Source organism: Hylobates moloch, unplaced genomic scaffold (assembly GCF_009828535.3).
Source record: "Hylobates moloch isolate HMO894 unplaced genomic scaffold, HMol_V3 SCAFFOLD_23, whole genome shotgun sequence".
NCBI lineage: Eukaryota > Metazoa > Chordata > Mammalia > Primates > Hylobatidae > Hylobates > Hylobates moloch.
The window spans coordinates 18,824,839-18,848,483 of record NW_026652298.1 but is presented as its reverse complement, the minus strand read 5'-3'; the positions used below and the strand labels follow the sequence as shown (position 1 = coordinate 18,848,483).

The 23,645-nt window shown below is 43.6% G+C and overlaps 1 protein-coding gene across 2 annotated transcripts; it reads right to left on the bottom strand.

The window, feature by feature from the left end:
• Window positions 1-741: 741 nt before the first annotated feature.
• CENPH (centromere protein H) lies at window positions 742-21,940 on the bottom strand. 2 transcript variants are annotated; one of them, XM_032145015.2, is made up of 9 exons: window positions 21,741-21,940; window positions 19,336-19,391; window positions 16,501-16,549; window positions 15,406-15,480; window positions 14,093-14,149; window positions 8,699-8,762; window positions 8,298-8,349; window positions 2,718-2,881; window positions 742-1,376 (listed from the first exon to the last, which is right to left on the bottom strand). In XM_032145015.2, exons 1-9 carry the CDS (start codon window positions 21,872-21,874, stop codon window positions 1,284-1,286), a joined length of 744 nt encoding a protein of 247 aa, XP_032000906.1. In that variant the 5' UTR covers window positions 21,875-21,940; the 3' UTR covers window positions 742-1,283. The 2 variants fall into 2 exon arrangements, with proteins under 2 accessions (XP_032000906.1, XP_058290095.1); XM_058434112.1 differs by lacking the exon at window positions 21,741-21,940 and adding an exon at window positions 21,560-21,626.
• Window positions 21,941-23,645: the final 1,705 nt, after the last annotated feature.

Below are 23,645 nucleotides of genomic sequence, written 5' to 3'. Positions count from 1 at the left end.
AGCCAGGCGTGGTGGCACGTGCCTGTACAGGTCCCAGCTACTAGGGAGGCTGAGGCAGGATAATTGCTTGAACCCAGGAGGTGGAGGTTGCAGTGAGCTGAGATCGTCCCATACTGCCCTCTAACCTGGGCAAAAGAGCCAGACTCTGTCTCAAAAAAAAAAAAAAAAAAAAAGAAAGAAAAAAAAGAAAAGAAAACAAACAAATGCTAGCATCATTTCAAGTTTCAAGTCGTTCTAAAAAGAATGTTGAGGCCGGGTGCAGTGGCTCATGCCTGTAATCCCAGCAGTCTGGGAGGCTGAGGCGGGCAGATAATTTGAGGTCAGGAGCTCGAGACCTACCTGACCAACATGGTGAAACCACTGTCTCAACTGAAAATACAAAAAATTAGCTGGGCATGGTTGTCCACACCTGTAATCTCAGCTACTCAGGGGGCTTAGGCATGAGAACTGCTTGAACCCAGGAGGTGGAAGTTGCAGTGAGCTGAAATCACACTAGTGCATTCCAGCCTGGGTGACAGAGCGAGCCTCTATTTCAAGGGGAAAAACAAAACAAAAAAAAGTTGAAAATACTACATTAGCTGTAAAAATGTTCAATAGCTCCAAATTAATAAAGTGTTCAAATTAGAGTTTTTCAAAAATGGACTGCGATGCTATAAAAAGTGACAAGTTCTATTTTATAATTACTAAGATAGAGTACTACTGTTTGTAAAGGGCACAAATTAAAAAAAAAATAAGACAGAGTAACATTAATTCCTTTTATTTCTTAACTTATAAAACTGATAGAAAAAAATGCAAACTAGACCAGGCTCGGTGGCTTACGTTTGTAATCCTAGCACTTTGGTAGGCCGAGGCGGCAGATTGCTTGAGCTCAGGAGTTCCGAGACCAGCCTGGACAACACGGTGAAACCCCGTCTCTACTAAAATACAAAAAATTAGCTGGGCATGGCGGCGTGCACCTTTAGTCCCAGCTACTCGGGAGGCTGAGGCAGAACTGCTTGAACCCGGGAGGCAGAGGTTGCAGTGAGCCGAGATCACGCCACTGCACTCCAGTCTGGGCGACAAAGCGAGACTCCATCTCAAAAAAAAAAGCAAACTAAATAGAGAAATATAAAAAGAAAAAAATTACTTTCAATCCCACTACAAATAACTAACCACAACTGTACAACTGCAAACGTTATGGATATGCTTTTCTAAAATTACGGTGGACAGACAAATGCACAGAAGTATTCCAAGTAGGAGTTGAGATTGCCAGAAATGTAAAATATGTCAGAAATGAATTCTTATTACATCATGTCGACATTCTTCTCAAGCTGCAGAACAATTTCCTTAAGGGCAGGATCCTCAGCCCAATTGACTTTACTCCCCAAAATAAGGTTCTGTAAAGAAAAAAAATTGTTTTAAAGTTACAAGTACTTTAAAAATTTAACAAGATTTTAGAATATCATTTTTCATGAATCTTATCAAATAATTAACATTTACTACATGTGTAGCTCTGTGATCATAAGAAAAAAATGATAATACATTCTTCTATTTTTTTTCTTTTGAGTCAGAGTCTTGCTCTGTGTCACCCAGGCTGGAGTGCACTGGTGCGGTCTTCAGCTCACTGCAACCTCCGCCTCCCAGGTTCAAGCAATTCTCCTGCCTCAGCCTCCTGAGTAGCTGGGATTACAGGCGCCCACCACTACGCCTGGCTAATTTTTGTATTTTTAGTAGAGACAGGGTTTCACCATATTGGCTCAGCTGGTCTCTTGGCCAGGCTGGCCTCAAACTCCTGACCTCGTGATCCGCCCACCTTGGCCTCCCAAAGTGCTGGGATTACAGGCATAAGCCACCACAGCCGGCAGCATTCTTCTATTTTCATTTCCACTTTTGATAAGGCTTTAGCCTTGATCTCCATAATGTTAGGGAATATTTACGATGTTTACAATAATTTTTTATGCCTCATCAGTTTCCATGGATAGGTTTTACTTGTTAAAAATACTTGCAGTGTGCTGGGTGCAGTGGCTCAAGCCTGTAATCCCGGCACTTTGGGAGGCTGAGGCAGGTGGATCACCTGAGGTCGGAGTTCAAGACCAGCCTGGCCAACATGGCGAAACCCCATCTCTACCAAAAATACAAAAATTAGCCAGGTGTGGTGGCAGATGCCTATAATCCCAGCTGCTCAGAAGGCTGAGGCAGGAGAATCGCTTGAACCCAGGAGGAGGTGGCAATGGGCCAAGATCACGCCACTGCACTCCAGCCTGGGCCACAGAGCAAGACTCTGTCTGAAAAAAAAAGAAAAATGAAGACCTTAAACATTAAATATACACACATTCCAGATATATATAAACAGAACAATATTAAACATTGAATTATTTCATCAAGATCAAAAACTAGCTGAAAGTTAAGTCAATACTGTATAATAGCATCATCGAATAGTTGGCCAGGCACAGTGGCTCACGCCTGTAATCCCAGCACTTTGGGAGGCTGAGGCGGACAGATCACCTAAGGCGAGGGGTTTGAGACCAGCCTAGCCAACATGGTGAAACTCCGTCTCTACTAAAAATTAAAAAATTAGCCAGGCGTGGTGGTTGGGCGCCTGTAATCCCAGCTACTCAGGAGGCTGAGACAGAATTGCTTGAACCAGGAGGCGGAGGTTGCAGTGAGCTGAGATCGAGCCATTTCACTCCAGCCTGGGCAACAAGAGTGAAACTCTTGCTAGTTTACATAAATGTTACCTGGAACACATGTTGAATAACGGTAGTAATTTTTATCTCCATCTGTAGGTTTTGTCGTATAATCTTTATCCTCTCTGAGTTTTCCATACCGTCCAAATCAATCTTCTGTTTGTTCTTTTCAGTCTGTATTTCTAAAAGCTTACTTTCTGAAGCTTGTTTTAATTCTGTTAGGTTAAAAATAAAATAATATACCATATATAATACCTCTACAAACAAGGATCTTGAAAAATTATGAAGCAGATCACTTCTTGGTTATTTTAGTCAAGAGAAAAATTTTAATAAGCAGCATTTTAGGTTGCAATTTTATTATGATCTGAAAATGACTTCCCTGGTGCAAAATAACAATATTCTAATTTTGTACTTAGCAATGCCCTTAGCGAAATGTTCCAGGTATTTCTGTATGACAATAACAGCTGTCTACAGATGTTTCAAGTGGCATCATGTAATAAGGGCTTATTTTGGGTTGCCAAAATAAGTAGGAAATACATATATTTTTTGTCTCTTAAATTACAAAAATGAAACATATAAACATTTATTTTATTTATTTTTTTTGAGATGGAGTCTCACTGTTGCCTAGGCTGGAGTGCAGTGGTGCGATCTCGGCTCACTGCAGCCTCCGCCTCCCGGGGGTTCAAGTGATTTTCCTGCCTCAGAGTCCTGAATAGCTGGGATTACAGGTGCCCACCACCACACCTGGCTAATGTTCGCATTTTTAGTATAGATGGGGGTTTTGCCATGTTGGCTGGGCTGTTCTCCAACTCCTGACCTCAAGTGATCCACCCACCTAGCCTCCCAAAGTGCTGGGATTACAGGCATGAGCCACCATGCCTGGCCAAATAAGATTAATTTTAAATGAAAAGTAAAATTCCTTGGCCGGGCACGGTGGCTCACGCCTGTAATCCCAGCACTTTGGGAGGCCGAGGTGGGTGGATCACCTGAGGTCAGGAGTTCGAGACCAGCCCCGCCAACATGGCGAAACCCCGTCTCTATGAAAAATACAAAAATTAGCTGGGCATGGTGGCACGTGCCTATAATCCCAGCTACTCAGGAGGCTGAGGCAGGAGAATCACTTGAACCCAGAGGCAGAGGTTGCAGTAAGCCAAGATTGCACCATTGCACTCCAGCCTGGGCAACAAGAGTGAAACTCTTGTCTCAGAAAAAAAAAAAAAAAAAAGCAAGATTCCCCTCTCCAGGGATAAACATCATCAACCATTTTTTGTATTACTGGAAATAGTCTAAGAATTAAACTACTTGGAAATACAAATGGATGTATTTCAGGGGCCTTTTCTTCAACATTAATGTATTAAAAGAGGTTGGAATGCAGTGGAGAAAATGAATCATCAGCCTGAGCGTGGGTGGCTCATTCTTATAATTCCAACACTTTGGAAGGCTGAGGCAGGAAGATCGCCAGAAGTTCGAGACCACCCTGGGAAACATAGCAAGACCCTGATTCTACTTAAAAAAAGTGGGGGGAATAGACAAGATGACCAATACTACTACTGACCCTGAGATTATTTGCTAACAAGCAAATCTATATAATGTTTACAAATGACAAATCTGAGCAGGGTGCAGTGACTCATGCCTGTTATCAGCACTGTGGGAGGCTGAGAAGGGTGGATCACCTGAGGGCAGGAGTTGGAGACCAACCTGGCCAACATAGTGAAACCCGTCTCTACTAAAAATATAAATCAGTGGGGCATGGTGGCAGGCGCCTATAATTCCATGTAATCCCAGCTACTCAGGAGGCTGAGGTAGGAGAACTGCTCGAACCCGGGAGGCAGGGGTTGTAGTGAGCCGAGATTGCACCATTGCACTCCAGCCTGGGTAACAAGAGCAAAACTGCATCTCAAAAAAAAAAACACACAAAAAAAACCGGCTGGGCATGGTGGCTCATGCCTGTAATCTCAGCACTTTGGGAGGCTGAGGTGGGTAGATCACCTGAGGTAGAGAGTTTGAGACCAGCCTGACCAATGTGGAGAAACCCCATCTCTACTAAAAAGACAAAATTAGCTGGGAGTGGTGGCGGGCGCTTGTAATCCCAGCTACTCGGGAGGCTGAGGCAGGAGAATCGCTCAAACGAGGTGCGATGAGCCGAGATCACGCCATTGCACTCCAGCCTGGGCACAAGAGAGAAATTCCGTAAAAAAAAAAAAAAAAACTCAACCAACAAATCTGGCCGGGCACAGTGGATCATGGGATCCCATCTGTAATCCCAGCACTTTGGGAGGCCAAGGTGGGCAGATCACTTGAGCCCATGAGTTCTATACCAGCCTGTGTAACATGGTGAATCCTGTCTCTACAGAAAAATAAATTTAAGAAATCTACAGAAAAAAAGGCCGGGTGTGGTGGCTCATGCCCGTAATCCCAGCACTTTGTGAGGTCGAGGCGGGCGGATCACAAGGTCAGGAGATGGAGACCATCCTGGCTAATACGGTGAAACCCCGTCTCTACTAAAAATACAAAAAAATTAGCTGGGCGTGGTGGTGGGTGCCTGTACTCCCAGCTACTCAGGAGGCTGAGGTGAGGCAGAAGAATGGTGTGAACCTGGGAGGTGGGGCTTGCAGTGAGCTGAGATGGTGCCACTGCACTCCAGCCTGGGTGACAGAGTGAGACTCCGTCTCAAAAAACAAAACAAAACAAACAAACAAAAAAACTCTACAGAAAAAAAAAACAATTAAGGTTGGGCACGGTGGCTCACGCCTGTAATTCCAGCACTTTGGGAGGCCGAGGCGGGCAGATAATGAGGTCAGGAGATCGAGACCATCCTGGCTAACACGGTGAAACTCCGTCTCTACTAAAAATACAAAAAATTAGCTGGGCGCGGCGGCGGGCGCCTGTAGTCTCAGCTACTCGAGAGGCTGAGGCAGGAGAATGGTGTGAACCTGGGAGGCGGAGCTTGCAGTGAGCCTAGATAGCACCACTGTAGTCCGGCCTGGGTGAAAGAGCGAGACTCTGTCTCAAAAAAAAAAAAAAAAAAAAAAAACAATTAGCCAGGCATGGTGGCATGCACCTGTAGTCCCAACTATCAGGGATGCTGAGGTGAAAGGATTGCTTGAGTACAGGAAGTCGAGGCTGTAGTGAGCCATGAGTGTGCCTCCAGCCTGAGTAACAGAATAAGACCCTGTCTCAAAAAACAAAGAGGCCGGTCACAGTGGCTTACGCCTATAATCCCAGCACTTTGGGAGGCAGAGGAGGGCAGGTGAGGAGTTCGAGACCAGCCTGGACAACATGGTGAAACCCTGTATCTACTAAAAATACAAAAATTAGCCAGGCGTGGTGGCACGCCTGTAATCCCAGCTACTCGGGAGGCTGAGGTAGAAGAATGGCTTGAATCCAGGAGACAGGTTGCAGAGAGCCAAGATCGCGCCACTGCACTCCAGCTTGGACAACAGAGCGAAACTATTTCAAAACAAAAACAAACAAAAAAAGGTTGGCTGGGTGAGGTGCCTCACGCCTGTAATGCCAGCACTTTGGGAGGCTGAGGCGGGTGGATTACGAGGTCAGGAGATCAAGACCATCCTGGCTAACATGGTGAACCCCGTCTCTACTAAAAACACAAAAAATTAGCCGGGCGTGGTGGCGGGCGCCTGCAGTCCCCGCTACTCAGAAGGCTGAGACAGGAGAATCGCTTGAATCCGGGAGGTGGAGCTTGCAATGAGCTGAGATCGCGCCACCGCACTCCAGCCTGGCCGACAGAGCGAGACTCCATCTCAAAAAAAAAGGCTGGGTGCGATGGCTCACACTTGTAATCCCAACACTTTCAGAGTGAGAGGTGGATGAATCACGAGATCAGGAGTTCAAGACCAGCCTGGCCAAGATGGTGAAACCCCGTCTCTACTAAAAATACAAAAAATTAGCCAGGCATGCTGGTTGGCGCATGTAATCCCAGCTACTCGGGAAGCTGAGGCAGAGAATTTCTTCAACCCGGGAGGCAGACGTTGCAGTGAGCCGAGATTGCACCACTGCACTCCAGCCTGGGCGACAGAGCGAGACAGCGTCTCACAAAAAAAAAAAAAAAAAAAAAAAAAAAGAAAGAAATACAGGCCACATGCAGTAGCTTATGCCTGTAATCCTAGCACTTTGGGAGGCCAAGGCAGGAGGATCGTTGAGGGCAGAAGTTCAAGATAAACCTGGGTAACACAGCAAGATTCGATGTCAACAAAAAACAAAAAAGTTAGCTGGGCGTGGTGGTGGAGTGCACTTGTATTCCCAGCTACTTGGGAGCTGAGGTGGGAGGATGGCTTGAACCCAGGAGTTCAAAGCTGCACTGAACTGCAGTGAACTATGATCACGCCACTGCACTCCAGCCTGGGTGACAGAACAAGACCCTTTCTCACCAAAAAAAGAAGAAAGAAAAGAAAAAAAAAAAAAAGCTTTGAAGACTGATTATCTTTTGATGGAAAATAAAAAAAATTTAACTTTTCCTTTGTATACCTTTGTTTCCAAATGTTCTACAGTGTGTATTGCCTTTGAAATAAACATTTCAACAGTTTCAATGCAAAAAACCATCTCATGTCATGATAAATTAAGTGAAAAGGCTGTAGATCCATACACATCATTTGATCATTTAGAAATTATATATATATATATAAATGTTTACATGGACATGGAAAAGTCTAGAATGATAAATACCAAACTGGTCACACAGAAAAGACGCATTACTTTTGCATTATAATTTACTACATTCTTTTATTTTTCCCCTTCTGAGAATGTATTAATTTTGTAATTTAAAGTTCTAAAATAATGAGGCACAGCACTGTGGCTCATGCTTGTAATCCCACCACTTTGGGAGGCCAAGGCAGGCAGATCACTTGAGGTCAGGAGTTCGAGACCAGCCTGGCCAACATGGTGAAACCCTGTCCCTACTAAAAATACAAAAATTTGGCCAGGTGCAGTGGCTCACGCCTGTAACCAGCACTTTGAGAGGGTGAGGCAGGTGGATCATCTGAGGTCGGGAGTTCAAGACCAGCCTGGCCAACATGGTGAAATCCCACCTCTACTAAAAAAATACAAAAACTAGCGAGGTGTGGTGGGACACGCCTGTAATCTCAGCTACTCTGGAGGCTGAGGCACAAGAATTGCTCAAACCCAGGAGGCGGAGGATGCAGTGAGTCGAGATCGTGCCACTGCACTCCAGCATGGGCGACAGAGTGAGATTCTGTCTCCAAAAAAAATACCATATTAAAAAATTTTTTTAAACATAAAAATACAAAAATTAGCCAGGCTTGGTGGTGGGTGCCTGTAGTTCCAGCTATTCAGGAGGCTGAGGCAGGAGAATCACTTGAATTTGGGAGGCAGAGGTTGCAGTGAGCCAAGATTGAGTCACTGCATTCCACCTGGGTGATAGAGCAAGACTCTGTCTCAGAAAAAAGCAAACAAAAAATGAAAATAAACTTCTAAAACAATGAGAATAAATAGAACAAAATGTACTTTATATCACTTTTTAAGCTGCCATGTACAAAATTTTAAGGAATTTTGAAAGTCAGAAATTAGGAAATTTCTTAGTGGCCAGGAGATCTGGCCTTATCAATCTATAAAGCAAGCAAAATGTGTTCTGCCAAAAAAAAGTGTTCTACATACGCAATCTCTTCTTTCTAATATCAAGCAGTTTTTCCTCTAAATCCCAAGATTCCTGTTATTAAAAATAAAAAAGTTAAAGCACATTACTGTATGTAAGGACAAACCTGTAATACTTAAATCACTGAGTTTATCTACTAGCCTTAGTTATCTAAAGTTCCGGTTTTCAATTCCTCTATTTCCAGACAGCAAAAGGAAGACAGTAACTTAAATTATAAGTAGATAATGTTCAACATTAGTCAGAAATAATAGAATTTTGAAAAAAAGAAAGAACTCAAGGACAGCGAATTCCAATCATAGCATTCCCTTTGGACAATCCTATTTAATCTATACAATACAGTTACCAGCAAGAAGTTGAGAGTAAAATCATGAGAATGCATAATCGGCCTAATGTGTAAATTTACCTCCTGTGATTTCATTATTAATTTATTTAGCTCTAATAGGTGTTTCATGTTATCCATGAGCACACTGAAAAGGAAACAAAAAGATGATTTATTAAGGTGATTTGTAACTTAATTAAAAATAATAACTGTCATTAATGAAGGAATCAATGAGTGAAAACTTACTTTCATTAAATCCACCATACACTTGGATAAAAAGTCAGTTTAACAAAATAAATCTGGAAAAGTTTGATGTAAACTAAATTTCTGTTAAAAATAGATATGCATTTCCCTAGAAAAATATTTGGTCACAGACATTGAAGAATACCAAATTTAAAAATGTGGGAACATTTCTAAAAATTTCATATTTGGAGAGGAAACACCCTAATAACTTCCTAACAAGCTGCTTTTGTTTTGAATTTATTTTTTAGAGCAATTTTAGTTTTTGTTTTGAATTTATTTTTTAGAGCAATTTTAACAAGCTGCTTTTGTTTTGAATGTATTTTTTAGAGCAATTTTAGTTTCACAGCAAAACTGAGTGGCAGGTACAGAGATTTCTCATATACACCCTACCCCTGACACATGCATAGCCTCACCCATTATCAACATCCCCTACACCAAAGTGGCACATTTGTTACAATCAACAAACCTATATCGACACATCATTGTTACCCAAAGTCCAGATTTTACATCAGGGTTCACTCTTGCTTGTGTATATCCTATGGGTTTGTTTTTCGTGACAGGGTCTTACTCTGCCACCCAGGCCGGAGTGCAGTGGCACAATCACAGCTTCCTGCAACCTCAACCTCCTGGGCTCAAGTGATCATCCTGCCTCAGCCTCAGAAGCAGCTGGGATTATAGGCATACACTACCATGTCCCACTAATTTTTAAATTTTTTGTAGAGACGGGGTCTCCCTATGTTGCCCAGACTGGTCTGGAACTCCAGGGTTGAAGCAATCCTCCCTCTTCAGCCTCCCAAAGTAGTAGGATTATAGACATGAGCTACTGAGGCCCCACCCATTCTTTGGGTTTTGACATATGTATAATTACATGTATCCGCCATTATTGCAGCATACAGAATAGTTTCAAGGAACAAACTGCTTTTTACTTCTTTAACAAATATTTTTGAGTACTTACTACATGCTTTCAAGAACTATGCCAGGTGCCAGGAATGTAAAATAAAATAAAACACAGTATCTGTTTTCAAAGAGGAAAGAATCTAGTGGAGAAAAATAAATCCACAATCATACTGTAGCACAGTAACAAATATGAACCAGAGTTATGCACAGGGTGGAATAAGGATATAAAGTAATTACCTAGATCAAGTAGTTTGGTATGGCTGGAGCAAAACGGTATGGAATAAGGCTGGGCAGAGCAGTGGCTCTCATACTTCAGAGTGCCACAGTCACTTGGGAGGCTCGTTAAGTAAGGATTCCTAGTTCCTGACCTTCAGATATGCTGGTTCAGTGGCTCATGCCTGTAATCTCAGCACTTTGGGAGGCTGAGGCACGAGGATTGCTTGAGCTCAGGAGTTTGAGACCCGGGCAATATAGCAAGACCACATCTCTATTTAAAAAAAAAAAAAAAAGGTCAGGTACAGTGGATCCCTTGAAGTCAGAAGTTCGAGATTAGCCTGGACAACATGGCAAAACCCCATCTCTACTAAAAATACAAAAATTAGCCAGGTGTGATGGTGTGCGCCTGTAATCCCAGCTACTCAGGGGGCCAAGGCAGGAGAATCGCTTGAACCCGGGAGGCAGAGGTTGCAGTGAGCCAAGAAGATCGTGCCACTGCACTCCAGCCTGGGTGACAGAGCAAGATTCTGTCTCAAAAAAAAAAAAAAAAAAAAGATATGCTGATTCAGAAAGTTTGGGATAGGACCAACAATGTGATAATTATAATAGACATTATTCTAATAGTCAGCCAGGTGTGAAAAACACTGTAGAAGCAACTAACTGAGAAGGTCAAAAGGGGAATCTGCACAAACCTGGGAGAGCTGAACTCATTTTTCTACTATTTACGGCTATATTTGGTTGTCTTAAAAGATAAATTTAGGCATATTAAAATCTAACAAGTTTATTTGAGAAGACAATTCATGCATCTGGCAGCACAGGATTGTAAGCTGTTTAGTGCTCTACTGTGGGAGTTGAGTGAGGAAGCTTTTATAAGGTGTTCATAGAAGACAGAAAATATAATTGGCTGGTTAAAGTGGAACATCTCTAGTTAGAAGTTAGTTGGCAGTTTCTCATTGGGTAAGCTTAAGTTCCATTTTACTGTTTACATCAGGCTTACATGAGAATCCCAAGGTGATGGAACTCAAGGCTAAAGATGGTTCTGCCTAATGGCATTCCAGTTGCATCCCAATTAATTTTTTTAACAGTTATAAACTTTAAAATGTGCTAATAAAACACTGCCTCAGCCTATTTGACCTTGCTATTTTTTTTTTTTTTTCGAGAGAGTCTCACTCTGTTGCCCAGGCTGGAGTGCAGTGGCGCAATCTCAGCTCACTGCAACCTCCGCCTCCTGGGTTCAAGCGATTTTCCTGCCTCAGCCTCCCGAGTAGCTGGGATTACAGGTACCTGCCACCATTGAGACGGAGTCTCTCTCTGTCGCCCAGGCTGGAGTGCAGTGATGCAATCTCGGCTCACTGCAAGCTCCGCCTCCCGGGTTCACGCCATTCTCCTGCCTCAGCCTCTCCGAGTAGCTGGGACTACAGGCGCCCGCCACCACACCCGGCTAATTTTTTGTATTTTTAGTAGAGACGGGGTTTCACCGTGGTCTCGATCTCCTGACCTCGTGATCCACCTGCCTTGGCCTCCCAAAGTGCTGGGATTACAAGCGTGAGCCGCCGCGCCTGGCCAATTTTTGCATTTTTAGTAGAGATGGGATTTTACCAAGTTGGCCAGGCTGGCCTTGAACCTCTGACCTCAGATCATCCACCTGCCTTGGCCTCCCAAAGTGCTGGGATTACAGGCGTGAGCCACCGCACTGGCCTGACCCTTCTGTTGTTTTTTGGTGTCAACAGTGAAACTGGCCCAATTGTCCCATAGAACTGATGTTTATGATTTCTTTTGAATAAACATAGAAACTGACCCTCCCAGTCTTAAAGCTTGAGAAAGTTACAGTTGTCTTATCTGAGTTCCTTTCTCAGGAAACCAACCATCAGGACTCCCAGATAGTATCAAGGAACTGAAACTTACAAGATCACACCCTCTGGACAATAAGACATCAGACCCCCTCACCCATCATGACTGCCTAACCTGCTTCCTACTGACTAACTCCTCTTCCTTACCCCTCCCTAATTCCTGTCTTCCCATACATGGTTACATATCTTCCCTGCTATATAAACCCTTAATTTGGCAGGGTGTGATGGTTCACACTTGTAATCTCAGCACTTTGGAAGGCCAACGCAGGTGGATCCCTTTGAGCTCAGGAGTTCGTGACCAGCCTGGGCAACATGGCAAAACCCCATCTCTACAAAAAATACAAAAATTAGCCAGGCACAGTGGCGGGCACCTGTAGTCCCAGCTACTTGGGAGGCTGAGGTGGATCACTTGAACCTGGGAGGTCAAGGTGGCAGTGAGCTAGGATCACGCCACTGCACTCCAGCCTGAGCAACAGTGAGGCCCTGTCTCAACAAAACAAAACAAAACAAAACAAAACACCTCCTTAATTTTAGTCCATCTAGGAGATGAGACTGATCTCCCCTCTCTTTGGCTACAGTACTCAAAGCCTTCTTCCTGACAACACTCACGTCAGTGATTACATTTCTGTGCAGCAAGCAACAGGACCTAGACCAAAGCCCTGACATTTCAGTAACAATGTGATGAATCTATCCTGCTGTCCTGCAACCCACACCTTTAACTCAAGAATTTTTTTTTTTTTTTTTTTTGAGATGGGGTCTCACTGTTGCCCAGGCTAAGGTGCTGTGGCAAGATCACAGCTTACTGCAGCCCCAGGACCTCCTAGAATCAAGGCAGGAGGCTGATCCTCTCCCCTCAGCCTCTGGAGTAGCAAGGACTACTGGTGGCTCCACCACGCCTGGCTAATTTTTAAAAATTTTTTGTAGAGATAAGGCCTCCCTATGTTGTCCAGGCTGATCTCAAATGCCTGAGCTCAAGCTATCCTCCTGCCTCAGGCCCCCAAAGTGCTGGGATTACAAGCATGAGCCTCTGTACCCAGGCTAAACTTTCCTTTTATGGGAGAGAAAAAGTTATCTGTTCAAATTCAGATTTTTGGATTTATGTAATCCTGGATTTAGCTGGAATATGGGGAAAACGTGTTATCAGTGTGGGCTAAGATACTCAAGATAGAAGTGCCTAGATCAGACCAGGCTGGCCAACATAGTGAAACCCTGTCTCTACTAAAAATACAAAAATTACCCAGGAGTTGTAGCAGGTGCCTGTAATCCCAGCTATTCAGGAGGCTGAGGCATGAGAATTGCTTGAACCGGACAGGTGGAGGTTGGAGTGAGCTGCACTTCAGTCTGAATGACACAGCGAGATTCCATCTCCAAAAAAAAAAAGTGCTTATACCCATGCGGGAATTTTTCTGGTGCTCAGGGGAAGGGGATATTTTATCACAAGACCTTTGGGAGATAAAATCATAGGTAAGACCTCTGAGGCCAGACACCAGGATACAAAGGACCTGACCTGCTAGTCTTTTTTTTTTTTTGCTCATAATAATTTTTATTATTTTATTTATTTATTTTTCAAATTTTATTATTATTATACTTTAAGTTTTAGGGTACATGTGCACAACGTGCAGGTTTGTTACATATGTATACATGTGCCATGTTGGTGTGCTGCACCCATTAACTCGTCATTTACCATTAGGTATATCTCCTAATGCTATCCCTCCCCACTACCCCCACCCCACAACAGTCCCCAGTGTGTGATGTTCCCCTTCCTGTGTCCATGTGTTCTCATTGTTCAATTCCCACCTATGAGTGAGAACATGCGGTGTTTGGTTTTTTGTCCTTGCGACAGTTTGCTGAGACCTGCTAGTCTTTATATTATATCCCATGGGAAATTGTTTGATCCAAACAAGCTCATTTCTACCAATAAAAAATGAGGCATATATTTCCTATCTCACTGTGTTTTGGATGGATTAAATGAGATAGCCCTGTTCCTGATTTATAGTAAATACTGAAAAAAGTGAACTTTTAAAGCTTTCCCTTAAAATTTTCCAATCTTCTGGACAAACTCTTCTGCTTCTTACAGTTACAATCCATATGAACAAAATATAATTAGAACTATAAAAGTTGCTGTAATTCTGGGGAGGTCCTACAAAAATTTCATCACTTTCCTTATTCCCCAGATAAAGGTAGTTGGCAGTAATAATTTTTTAAAATTCACAAAACTAAAGTCACTATGCAGATCCCATCCTTACCGAATCCAGAGAAAAAAAAATCATACCTAGACTGGGTGCTAGTTTTCTCCAGGTTTTTTTTAAGTGCAGTTGAAAGTCTCATCCTATGAGAGAGAAAAAGCTTGCATTATAAAACATGGATAACATTTGTGGTACATTAAAAAAATTCAAAATATGACAAAGATTGATTTCCCTTCAAATATACATAAAACAGAAGTAGGTTTTAAAATATTATTACATGAGAAATACTTTGAGAAATAAAACATAGAAATATGAAATAACACCAAGATGGATAGGGCTGTTGCGTGTGGGTATACACTGCTAGAATGAGGGGCCAGGTGAATCGGAAACCTGGCCTGAGCTGAATGAGTTCTCTGAACCATCTACTTTTGTGCAAAGCCAGTGGAAGGATTAAGGCACTAAAAAGATCAGGATGGGCCTGAAATGAAGGACTTAGGGAATACAAAACCATATATGACTATAAACTTTAAAACTTTATTTTTGTTTTTTGAGAGGGAATCTTGCTCTGTCACCCACAATGGAGTGCACAGTGGCGTGATCGTGGCTCACTGCAACCTCTGCCTCCTGGGTTTAAGTGATTCTCCTGCCTCAGCCTCCCTAGTAGCTGGGATTACAGGCACACACCACCACACCTGGCTAATTTTTGTATTTTTAGTAGAGACAGGGTTTTGCATTGTTGTTCAGGCTGGTCTTGAACTCCTGACCTCAGGTGATCCACCCACCTTGGCCTCCCGAAGTGCTGGGATTACAGGTGCGAGCCACCGTGCCCGGCCCGGTTAGGTGTATTAAATGCATTTTTCACTGATCATATTTTCAACTTACAATGGATTTATCAGGACCTAAACCCATTGCAAATTGAGGAGCATCTGTAATGCAAATTTTCTCTCAGGGCTCAAAATCTATGTGACCAGGCTGGGCTTGTGTAATCCCAGCATTTTGGGGAGGCTGAGGTGAGAAGATCGCTTGAGCCTAGGAGTTCAAGACCAGCCTGGGCACAGTGAGACCCAATCTCCATAAAAAGTAAAAAAAATTAGCCAAGCGTGGTTTTGCATGCCTGTAGTCCCAGCTGCTCCAGAGGCTGAGGCAGGAGGATTGCTTGAGCCTGGGAGGTTGAGGCTACAGTGAGCAGTGATCATGTCGCTGTACTCCAGCGTGGGCAAGAGTGAGACCTTGTCAAATTAAAAAATAATAACAATAATAAAAATTTTGTGTGACCATTATCTAATCATCACTGTGCTTGACTAATTCATTCAGCCCAGTTAAAAGATTCCCTCCACTTTGCCCTCATACCCATTTTGCAGTCAGTTCACAATGCTTATATTTAAAATGTAATAATTACCTGTCTAATGCAAGCTGTTTTATCTCAAAAGCAATTTTCACCTCTTCAATTTCATTTTCCAGGTCTTCAATTTTACTATCAAAGAAACATGAGCAAAAGAATTTCAGCAATATCAGAAAAGACATTATTGAAATAAATGTATAGAATAAGCCCTTAAAAAAGTAAAACACCTCTATCTAAATACAAGTATCCTACAGGCTCAATATACTAATGTGTATTTACACATTTGGTAAACTAATGCCCCTGAGCTACTTCACTTAGTATCTTATAAAAAGGGAGACCAGAAAGTTCTAATGTGATCACTTGTGTACGTATAAATCTCCACCCCAAATTAACAACTTCCCAATATATGCATCACAAGTTATTTGGAAAAATAAAGGAAAGGAAAAATAAAAACAATGTTATAGCATAGAAAAATGAGATTATGACCAGGCTCAGTGGCTCTTGCCTACAATCCCAGAACTTTAGGAGGCCAAGGTGGAGGATTACGTGAGGCCAGGAGTTTGAGAACAGCCTGGGCAACAAAGTGAGGCCCCATCTCTACAAAATATATATATTTTTTTGAGGCGGAGTCTCGCTCTTGGTGCCCAGGTTGGAGTGCAATGGTGCGATCTTGGCTCACCACAACCTCCGCCTCCCGGGTTCAAGCGATTCTCCTGCCTCAGCCTCCCAAGTAGCTGGGATTACAGGCATGTGCCATCACGCCCGGCTAATTTTGTGTTTTTAGTAGAGATGGGGTTTCTCCATGTTGGTCAGGCTGGTTTCGAACTCCCGACCTCGGGTGATCCACACACCTCGGCTTCTCAAAAGTGCTGGGATTACAGGCATGAGTCACCGCACCTGGCCCCAAAATATTTAAAAAAAAAAAAAAAAAAAGAAAGTCAGGTGTGGTACAATGAGCCTGTAGTTCCAGCTACTCAGGAGGCTGAGGCCAGTGGATCCCTTGAACCCAGGAGGTTGTGGCTTCAATGAACTATGATCACACCACAGCACTCCAGCCTGCATGATAGTGAGACTCCATCTAACAACAAAGTAATAGAAAATATGATTAAATCTTAGTAAAGACCATAAATAAAATTTTTAAATATAACATACGCTTTGATTTGCTTTTCTTGCATAATTTGTTCTGGAGTTTTTTCTTCACCTGCAAATAAATAATTTTTTGAAGTTACTAACATTTTAGAAAGGTGCTGTCCAAAATGAATATAATGTAAGTCACAAGTGCAAAAGACGTCATTTAAAATGTCGTTTTCACATTACAGAAAAGCAACAGTGAAATTTAATTTTAATATACTTATTTAACCAATAGATCAAAAATATTATTTCAATGTGCAGTTAGTTTAACATTACTAATGACATATTTCACATTATTCTGTCTGTATTTTACATTTACAGCCCATCTCAATGATGACTAACCTTTTGAGACCAGCCTGGGCGACACAGTGAAACTGTCTCTACTGAAAATTAGCCAGGCACAATAGTGCATGCCTGTAGTCCCAGCTACTCGGGAGGCTGAGGTGGGAGGATCGCTTGAGCCCACGAGGTTGGGGTTGCGGTGAGCCAAAATCTTGCTACTGCACTCCAGCCTGGGTGGCTGAGCAAGATCATCTCAAAAAAAAAAAAAAACACCAACCAACAAAGACAATGTGGCACTTGTGTAGGGATCAACAAATACCTCAGTGGAACAGAAAAAAGCCTAGAACTTCCTGTGATGATGGAAATGTTTCCCATCTATGCTATCCCATAGGATAGCCACTGGCCACATGTGGCAACTGAGCATTTGATATGCACTTGATTTTAAATTTTATTTCATTTTAATTAGCTTTAAAAAGCCACATGTGTGGCCAGGGGTGTGGTGGCTCACGCCTGTAATCCCAGTACTTTGGGAGGCCAAGGCAGGTGGATCACCTGAGGTCAGGAATTAAGAGACCAGCCTGGCCAACATGGTGAAACCCCGTCTCTACTAAAAATACAAAAATTTTAGTATTTTGGGCGTTGTGGTGCGCACCTGTAGTCCCAGCTACTCGGGAGGCTGAGGCAGTGAATCCGGGAGGCGGAGGTTGCAGTGAGCTGAGATCGCGCTGCTGCACTCTAGCCTGGGCGACAGAACAAGACTCCGTCTCAAAAAAAAAAAAAAACAAAAACAGAAAAAAGAAAAAAAGAAAATGTTCTATATCTTTTTTTTGGGGAGACAGGGTCTCCTTCTGTCACTGTCGCCCAGGCTGGAGTGTAGTGGTGTGATCTTGGCTCACTGCAGCCTTGATATCCCAGGCTCAAGCAATCCTCCCACCTCAGCTGGGTGGGTCTACAGGCACATGGTACCACATCTGGCCAATTTGTTTTTTTAGAGATGGGGTCTCGCTATGTTTCCCAGGCTGGTTGCCCTGGGCTCAAGCAATCCTCTCGCCTTGGCCCCTCAAAGTGCTGAGATTACAGATTGATCCACTATGCTCAGCCGAAAATGTTCTGTATCTTGATTGTGGTAGTGATTATACAGATTTAGAAATTTGTCAAAACTCATCAAATTGTACCTTTAAAATAGATGTCTTTATTATAAAAAACAATCCTTTAACCAATAAAGTCTCGGTCATATATATATATACACATACACATATACATATATACACATATACGTATATACACACACATATATATGTGTGTGTGTGTGTATATACATATATATATATATATTTTTTTTTGCTCTTGTTGCCCAGGCCAGAGTGCAATGGCGTGATCTCGGGTCACTGCAACCTCCACCTCCCAGGTTCAAGCGATTCTCCTGCCTCAGCCTCCCGAGTAGCTGGGATTACAGGCATGCACCACCACGCCCGGCTAATTTTGTATTTTTAATAGAGACGGGGTTTCTCCACGTTGGTCAGGCTGGTCTCGAGCTCCTGACCTCAGGTGATGCACCTGCCTCGGCCTCTCAAAGTGCTGGGATTATAGGTGTGAGCTACCAAGCCCAGCCATATATATATATTTTTTAAATGGTAAAAGAATCAATACTTATTTCTCTGTTGATTGCTTGACAGTCTCACTCTGCTGCCCAGTGGAGTGGAGTACAGTACAGTGACTCAATCACTTGAGCCCAGGAGTTGGATGTTGCAGTGTGTCCCAGCTGGGACTACAGGTATGTATCACCATATCTGGCTAAGTTTTTTTATTTTTGTAGGGACGAGGTCTCACTTTGTTTCCCAGGCTAATCTCAAACTCTTAGCTTCAAGCGATCTTCTTGTCTTGGCCTCCAAAAGAGCAGATAGTCAGTTTTAGATAAACACCTTCTTTCAAAGGCTACAACTAAACTTCCTGTGGCCTGCCTTACATCTGTCGTCTCCTAGGTATAGAAATTCTACAGTGTTAACTAAATCTAGTTTCTGGATGTCACAATCCCTTAAAAATGGTACTAGCTATACAGAGAACAAAAAGACTATTGGAATGTAAACTCTTCTCATTTGGATCTGAGCTCTAAAATCATCTTCTTAGAGAAGCCATCCCTATGAAAAGAAGCCCCTCCCTCTTATCATGCCTTTGTTTCTTTCAGCACACTTAGCATACTTTATAAATATCTTGCATGTTTACCAGTTTTGCGACACTAGAACATATATAAACAATTTTTGGTAAAGTTAATTTTATTTTCACTCCAGTACTGTTAATCATCAAACTCACAAAATCTTATTTGAGGCCAGGTGTGGTGGCAAAACCCTGTCTCTACAAAAAAATACAGAAAATTAGCCAGGCGCAGTAGCATGTGCCTGTGGTCCCAGTTACTTGGGAGGCTGAGGTGGGAGGATTGCTGGAGCCCAGGAGGCTGAGGCTGCAGTAAACCAGAGACTGTGCCACTGCATTACAGCCTGGGTGACAGCAAGACCCTGTCTCAAAAAAACAAACAAACAAACAACAAAACCCTAATTTGAAAATGAAAATACTTACTTGCATCAATCATTGATTTATATTCTAAGAGTTGCTGTTTTGTCTGTGCTCTCAGCCTGAAAACAGATAAAGAGAATATAAAGTCACATTTATTGATTAAGGTTTTACTCATTACCATATGATGAACCAACTCATTCTTTTCTGGAAGCTGATCCAACAAAATAAATATAAATAATTAAACTCCTAATTACAAACTTCTAATTTGGCCTCATTTTATTTAAAATGGGTATAAAGAACTTCAAGCCCTCAGAGGAAGACACAAAATGGAATACACTGGGAATACAGCATCTGTCAGGAAAAGTTAAAAAATTGGTGTTTAACATTTTTTTTTTTTTTTTTTAGACGGAGTCTCGCACTCTCGCCCAGGCTAGAGTGCAGTGGCGCAATCTCGGCTCACCGCAAGCTCTGCCTCCTGGGTTCACGCCATTCTCCTGCCTCAGCCTCTCCGAGTAGCTGGGACTATAGGCACCCGCCACCACGCCCGGCTAATTTTTTGTATTTGTAGTAGAGACGGGGTTTCACCCTGTTAGCCAGGATGGTCTCGATCTCCTGACCTCATGATCTGCCCGCCTCGGCCTCCCAAAGTGCTGGGATTACAGGTGTGAGCCACCGCGCCCGGCAGCTTATTTTTAATAGACCAGACTGAACTGAGGTTGCTATACAAAGAACAGACCAAAATGATTAAACCCCAAACTACTGTATTTACAAACACAGATTTTTATCAGGAGATACAGAAAAATAACAAAGATACTAATCCTTGGATTAGTAATTCATATAGTTTTTCAGTTGTTCTATAAATTCAAAAATCATACATAAGTAGAAAAACTATGAGCAAATGGTAATTTAAGATGACAGCAAGGGGAGGAGGAAAAAACAACAAAAATGAAATAGATGTCTTTTCATTTTTCAAAACATTTAAAAAAGAAAAAAAATGGTAATTAAAAATTTTTTTTTTTTTGAGTCAAGAGTCTCGCTCTGTTGCCCAGGCTGGAGTGCAATGGCACAATCTTTGGCTCACTACAACCTCTGCCTCCCAGGTTCAATCAGTTCTCTTGCCTCAGCCTCCTGAGTAGCTGGGATTACAGGCGCCCACCACCACGCCCAGCTAATTTTTGTATTTTTAGTAGAGACGGGGTTTCACCATATTAGCCAGGCTGGTCTCTAACTCCTGACCTCGTGATCTGCCCTCAGCCTCCCAAATAAATTGTATTTACAAAATATTTCACACTTGCATGACAGTTTCATAATTCTCTAACTGCCTTTTGACTTTATTTACTTATTTATTTTCTGAGACAGTCTCGCTCTGTCACCCAGTCTGGAGGGCAGTGGCATGATCTAAACTCAATGCAACCTCCACCTCCCAGGTTTAAGTGATTCTCCTGCCTCAGTCTTGCAAGCAGTTAGGATTACAGATGTGCGCCACCACGCCCGGCTAATTTTCGTATTTTTAGTAGAGACAGGGTTTCACCATGTTGGCCATGGTTGGACAGGCTGGTCTTGAACTCCTGACTTAAGGTGATCCATCTGCCTTGGCCTCCCAAAGTGTTGGGATTACAGGCGTGAGCCACTGCGCCCGGCCCATAATGATTTTTTTAAAACTACCTCTGTTATGATATAGAATAGAGGACCGCAAATTTTCTTCTGTAAAGGACCTGATAGTAAATTTTTTAGGGTTTGTGAGTCACATGGTCTCTGTTTTAGCTACTCAATTCCACCTTTGTGGCAGGAAAGTTGTACTCTAATAAAACTGTTTATGGAAACTGAAACTTGAATTTCTAATAGAGTTCACGTATTATGAAATATTTTTATGATCTTTTCCCTGCAACACTTAAACATAAAAACTATTCTTAGCTTGAGTGGTCACACAAAAATAGGCAGTTAGGCAGATTTGGCCCAGGACCTTCCCCTGCTCACTAGTTTAGAAGACGAATGTCCCTTCTCATCTAATCTTCCCCAGCAACCGCTTAGTGGAAAAGTATAAACATCATCCGCTTAGTAGAATTTATAACACATAAAGCTTCTGGGTTACAAAGGGTCGTAGTTACAAAAGAAATGGTAGGGGCACCTTCCTTCCAGTTTAGCTCTGGCATTCATTTTGTCTGTAAACCAGAGAGGTGAGGGGAGGGCGGGCAAACAGGAGGAGAAATTATAGCTTCTAAGGGCCCAGGGCACTGTGCTCAACACTTTCCTACAGTATCTCATTTAACCCTTATAACCTCTCTACCAGAGGATCATTTTTCTCTCCTCTTCGCTGATGAAGAGCTTCAAGAGTTTAAGCGAATGAGGCAGTCACGGAGACCTGACGTGACCGAGCGTGAATTCGAACCCTAACCCTTCTGAGCAAGGGCGGAGTTCCGGGCCACAACGCCCACTTGGCCCCGGCTGAGGAGGTCAAAAGGAACAACCTGAGGAGCAGGGTCATGCGGTCCTCGCTGCGCGCCGCCTGGGCGCCGGCGACCTGCGGCGGCCCGCCTGCCCCGCCTTCCCCTCCGGAGTCCGCGGGCTCGTCGGCGGCTTGCATCTGGGGCTGCTCCTCCATTGCTGGTTGAGGGGAAAGGCTACCACTCAGCAAGTAAAGGTGCTCAGAAGGTCTCTTTTCCCGCCTCTAAATGGACGCCGGGAAAAAGCCCGAGGGCTCCGCCCCTTCCGCCCAGGGCCCCACCCTTTCCGCCTGGTTTTTCGGTTGCCGCGGTTACTACGCGCTCTTCTTTCATCCGGGCTCTACTGGTGAAAATAACTGCAGACCGCTGGTAAAAAGTTGGAAGAGCTTTCGTTAAGCGTCGGATATGTAAAGTGCTGAGTTAGGGGCTGGACTAGAGACGTTGGGACACCTCCTGGGAACAGCAGCCTGGAGGGGAAAAATCTCCTAAGTCGTCATTCGGCCTTGGCGCTAGGACACGGGAGTGCGGCGACAGCCATATGTCTATCCATCTTGGCACTTCTTTTCCGTCCGCTGCCTTTGAAGATGGGTGTGCCCGGCAGGCTGTGAAAGAGAAACATTAGAGGGTTGTTTAGAAGACTTTTTTGACCTGAGTCCATGAGGTGCATACCCTTCGTTTGGCGGAGAAACCAGTAGCTTCTGAAGATCAGGGATACCCACGGGCCACAAGTGCGAGGCATTGCAGACATTTCGAACCCAGACTTCCAGCCTGGAGACATCCACACGCTTTCAGTTTCTTGCACTGGTACTTCATTCTGTCATTATGATTGCCACCACTCGTAACTAAGAGTTGGGTGCCCTCAAGTTTTGAGTGTCTGCAGGGTACCTTTGAGCCTTCTTAGCTGTGTAGTGAGTGGGGGGAATGGAGAAAATGAAGGACAGATGACTGATTTGTAGTATTTCATTTGGACACTGCCCTTGCCGCACAAGCAGAGCAGCTTGAACCTCTTTGAGCAAGAGTCGAGAGTTCTTTTACAGCTAATTACCCCCTAGTTAAACTTGATCATACTGTGCTGTTTTCTTCGTCTCCATTATCAATGTAATAGGGCTCCTGATAAAAGTTAAATTCGCCGGGCGTGGTGGCTCACCCCTGTACTCCCAGCACTTTGGGGGCTGAGGCAGGTGGATCACCTGAAGTCAGGAGTTTGAGACCAGCCTGGCCAACATGGTGAAACCCCGTCTCTACTAAAAATACAAAAGTTAGTCGAGTGTAGTGGCGGGCGCCTATAATCCCAACTACTCGGGAGGCTGAGGCAGGAGAATCGCTTGAACCCCGGGGGGCGGAGGTTGCAGTGAGCTGAGATCGTGCCACTGCACTCCAGCCTGGGAGACAGAGTGAAACTCCGTCTCAAAAAAAAAAAAAAAAAAAGCGGGCACTGTGGCTCACGCCTATAATCCCAGCACTTTGGGAGGCCGAGGCGGGAGGATCTCGAGGTCAGGAGTTGGAGACCAGCCTGACCAACATGGAGAAACCCCGTCTCTACTAAAAATACAAAATTAGCCGGGCGTGGTGGTGGGCACCTGTAATTCCAGCTACTCGGGAGGCTGAGGCAGGAGAATCCTTTGACCCCGGGAGGCAGAGGTTGCGGTGAGCCGAGATCGCCCCGCTGCACTCCAGCCTGGGCAACAGAGCAAGATTACGTCTCGAAAAACAAACAAACAAACAAAAAACAATTTAAAAGACACAGAATGGACTGGTGGCAGTGGCCCACGCCTGTAATCCCAGCACTTTGGGAAGCCAAAGCGGAAGGATCGCTTGAAGTCAGGAGAACAGCCTGGGCAGCATAGTGAGACCTCGTTAATACTTGAAAAAAAAAAAAAAAAAAAAAGGTATGGTGACTTAGACCTGTGGTCCCAGCTACTCAGGAGG

Bases quoted from the DNA above. Each gene is read 5' to 3' on its own strand.
- CENPH (XM_032145015.2), bottom strand. From the start codon at position 21,874: ATGGAGGAGCAGCCCCAGATGCAAGCCGCCGACGAGCCCGCGGACTCC. The intron at 15,481-16,500 runs GTATGTTATATT...TTTCTTTGATAG, and splicing joins CAAGAAAAGCAAATCAAAGC to TAAAATTGAAGACCTGGAAA. The intron at 1,377-2,717 runs GTAACATTTATG...TTTTCTTTACAG, and splicing joins TTATTCAACATGTGTTCCAG to AACCTTATTTTGGGGAGTAA.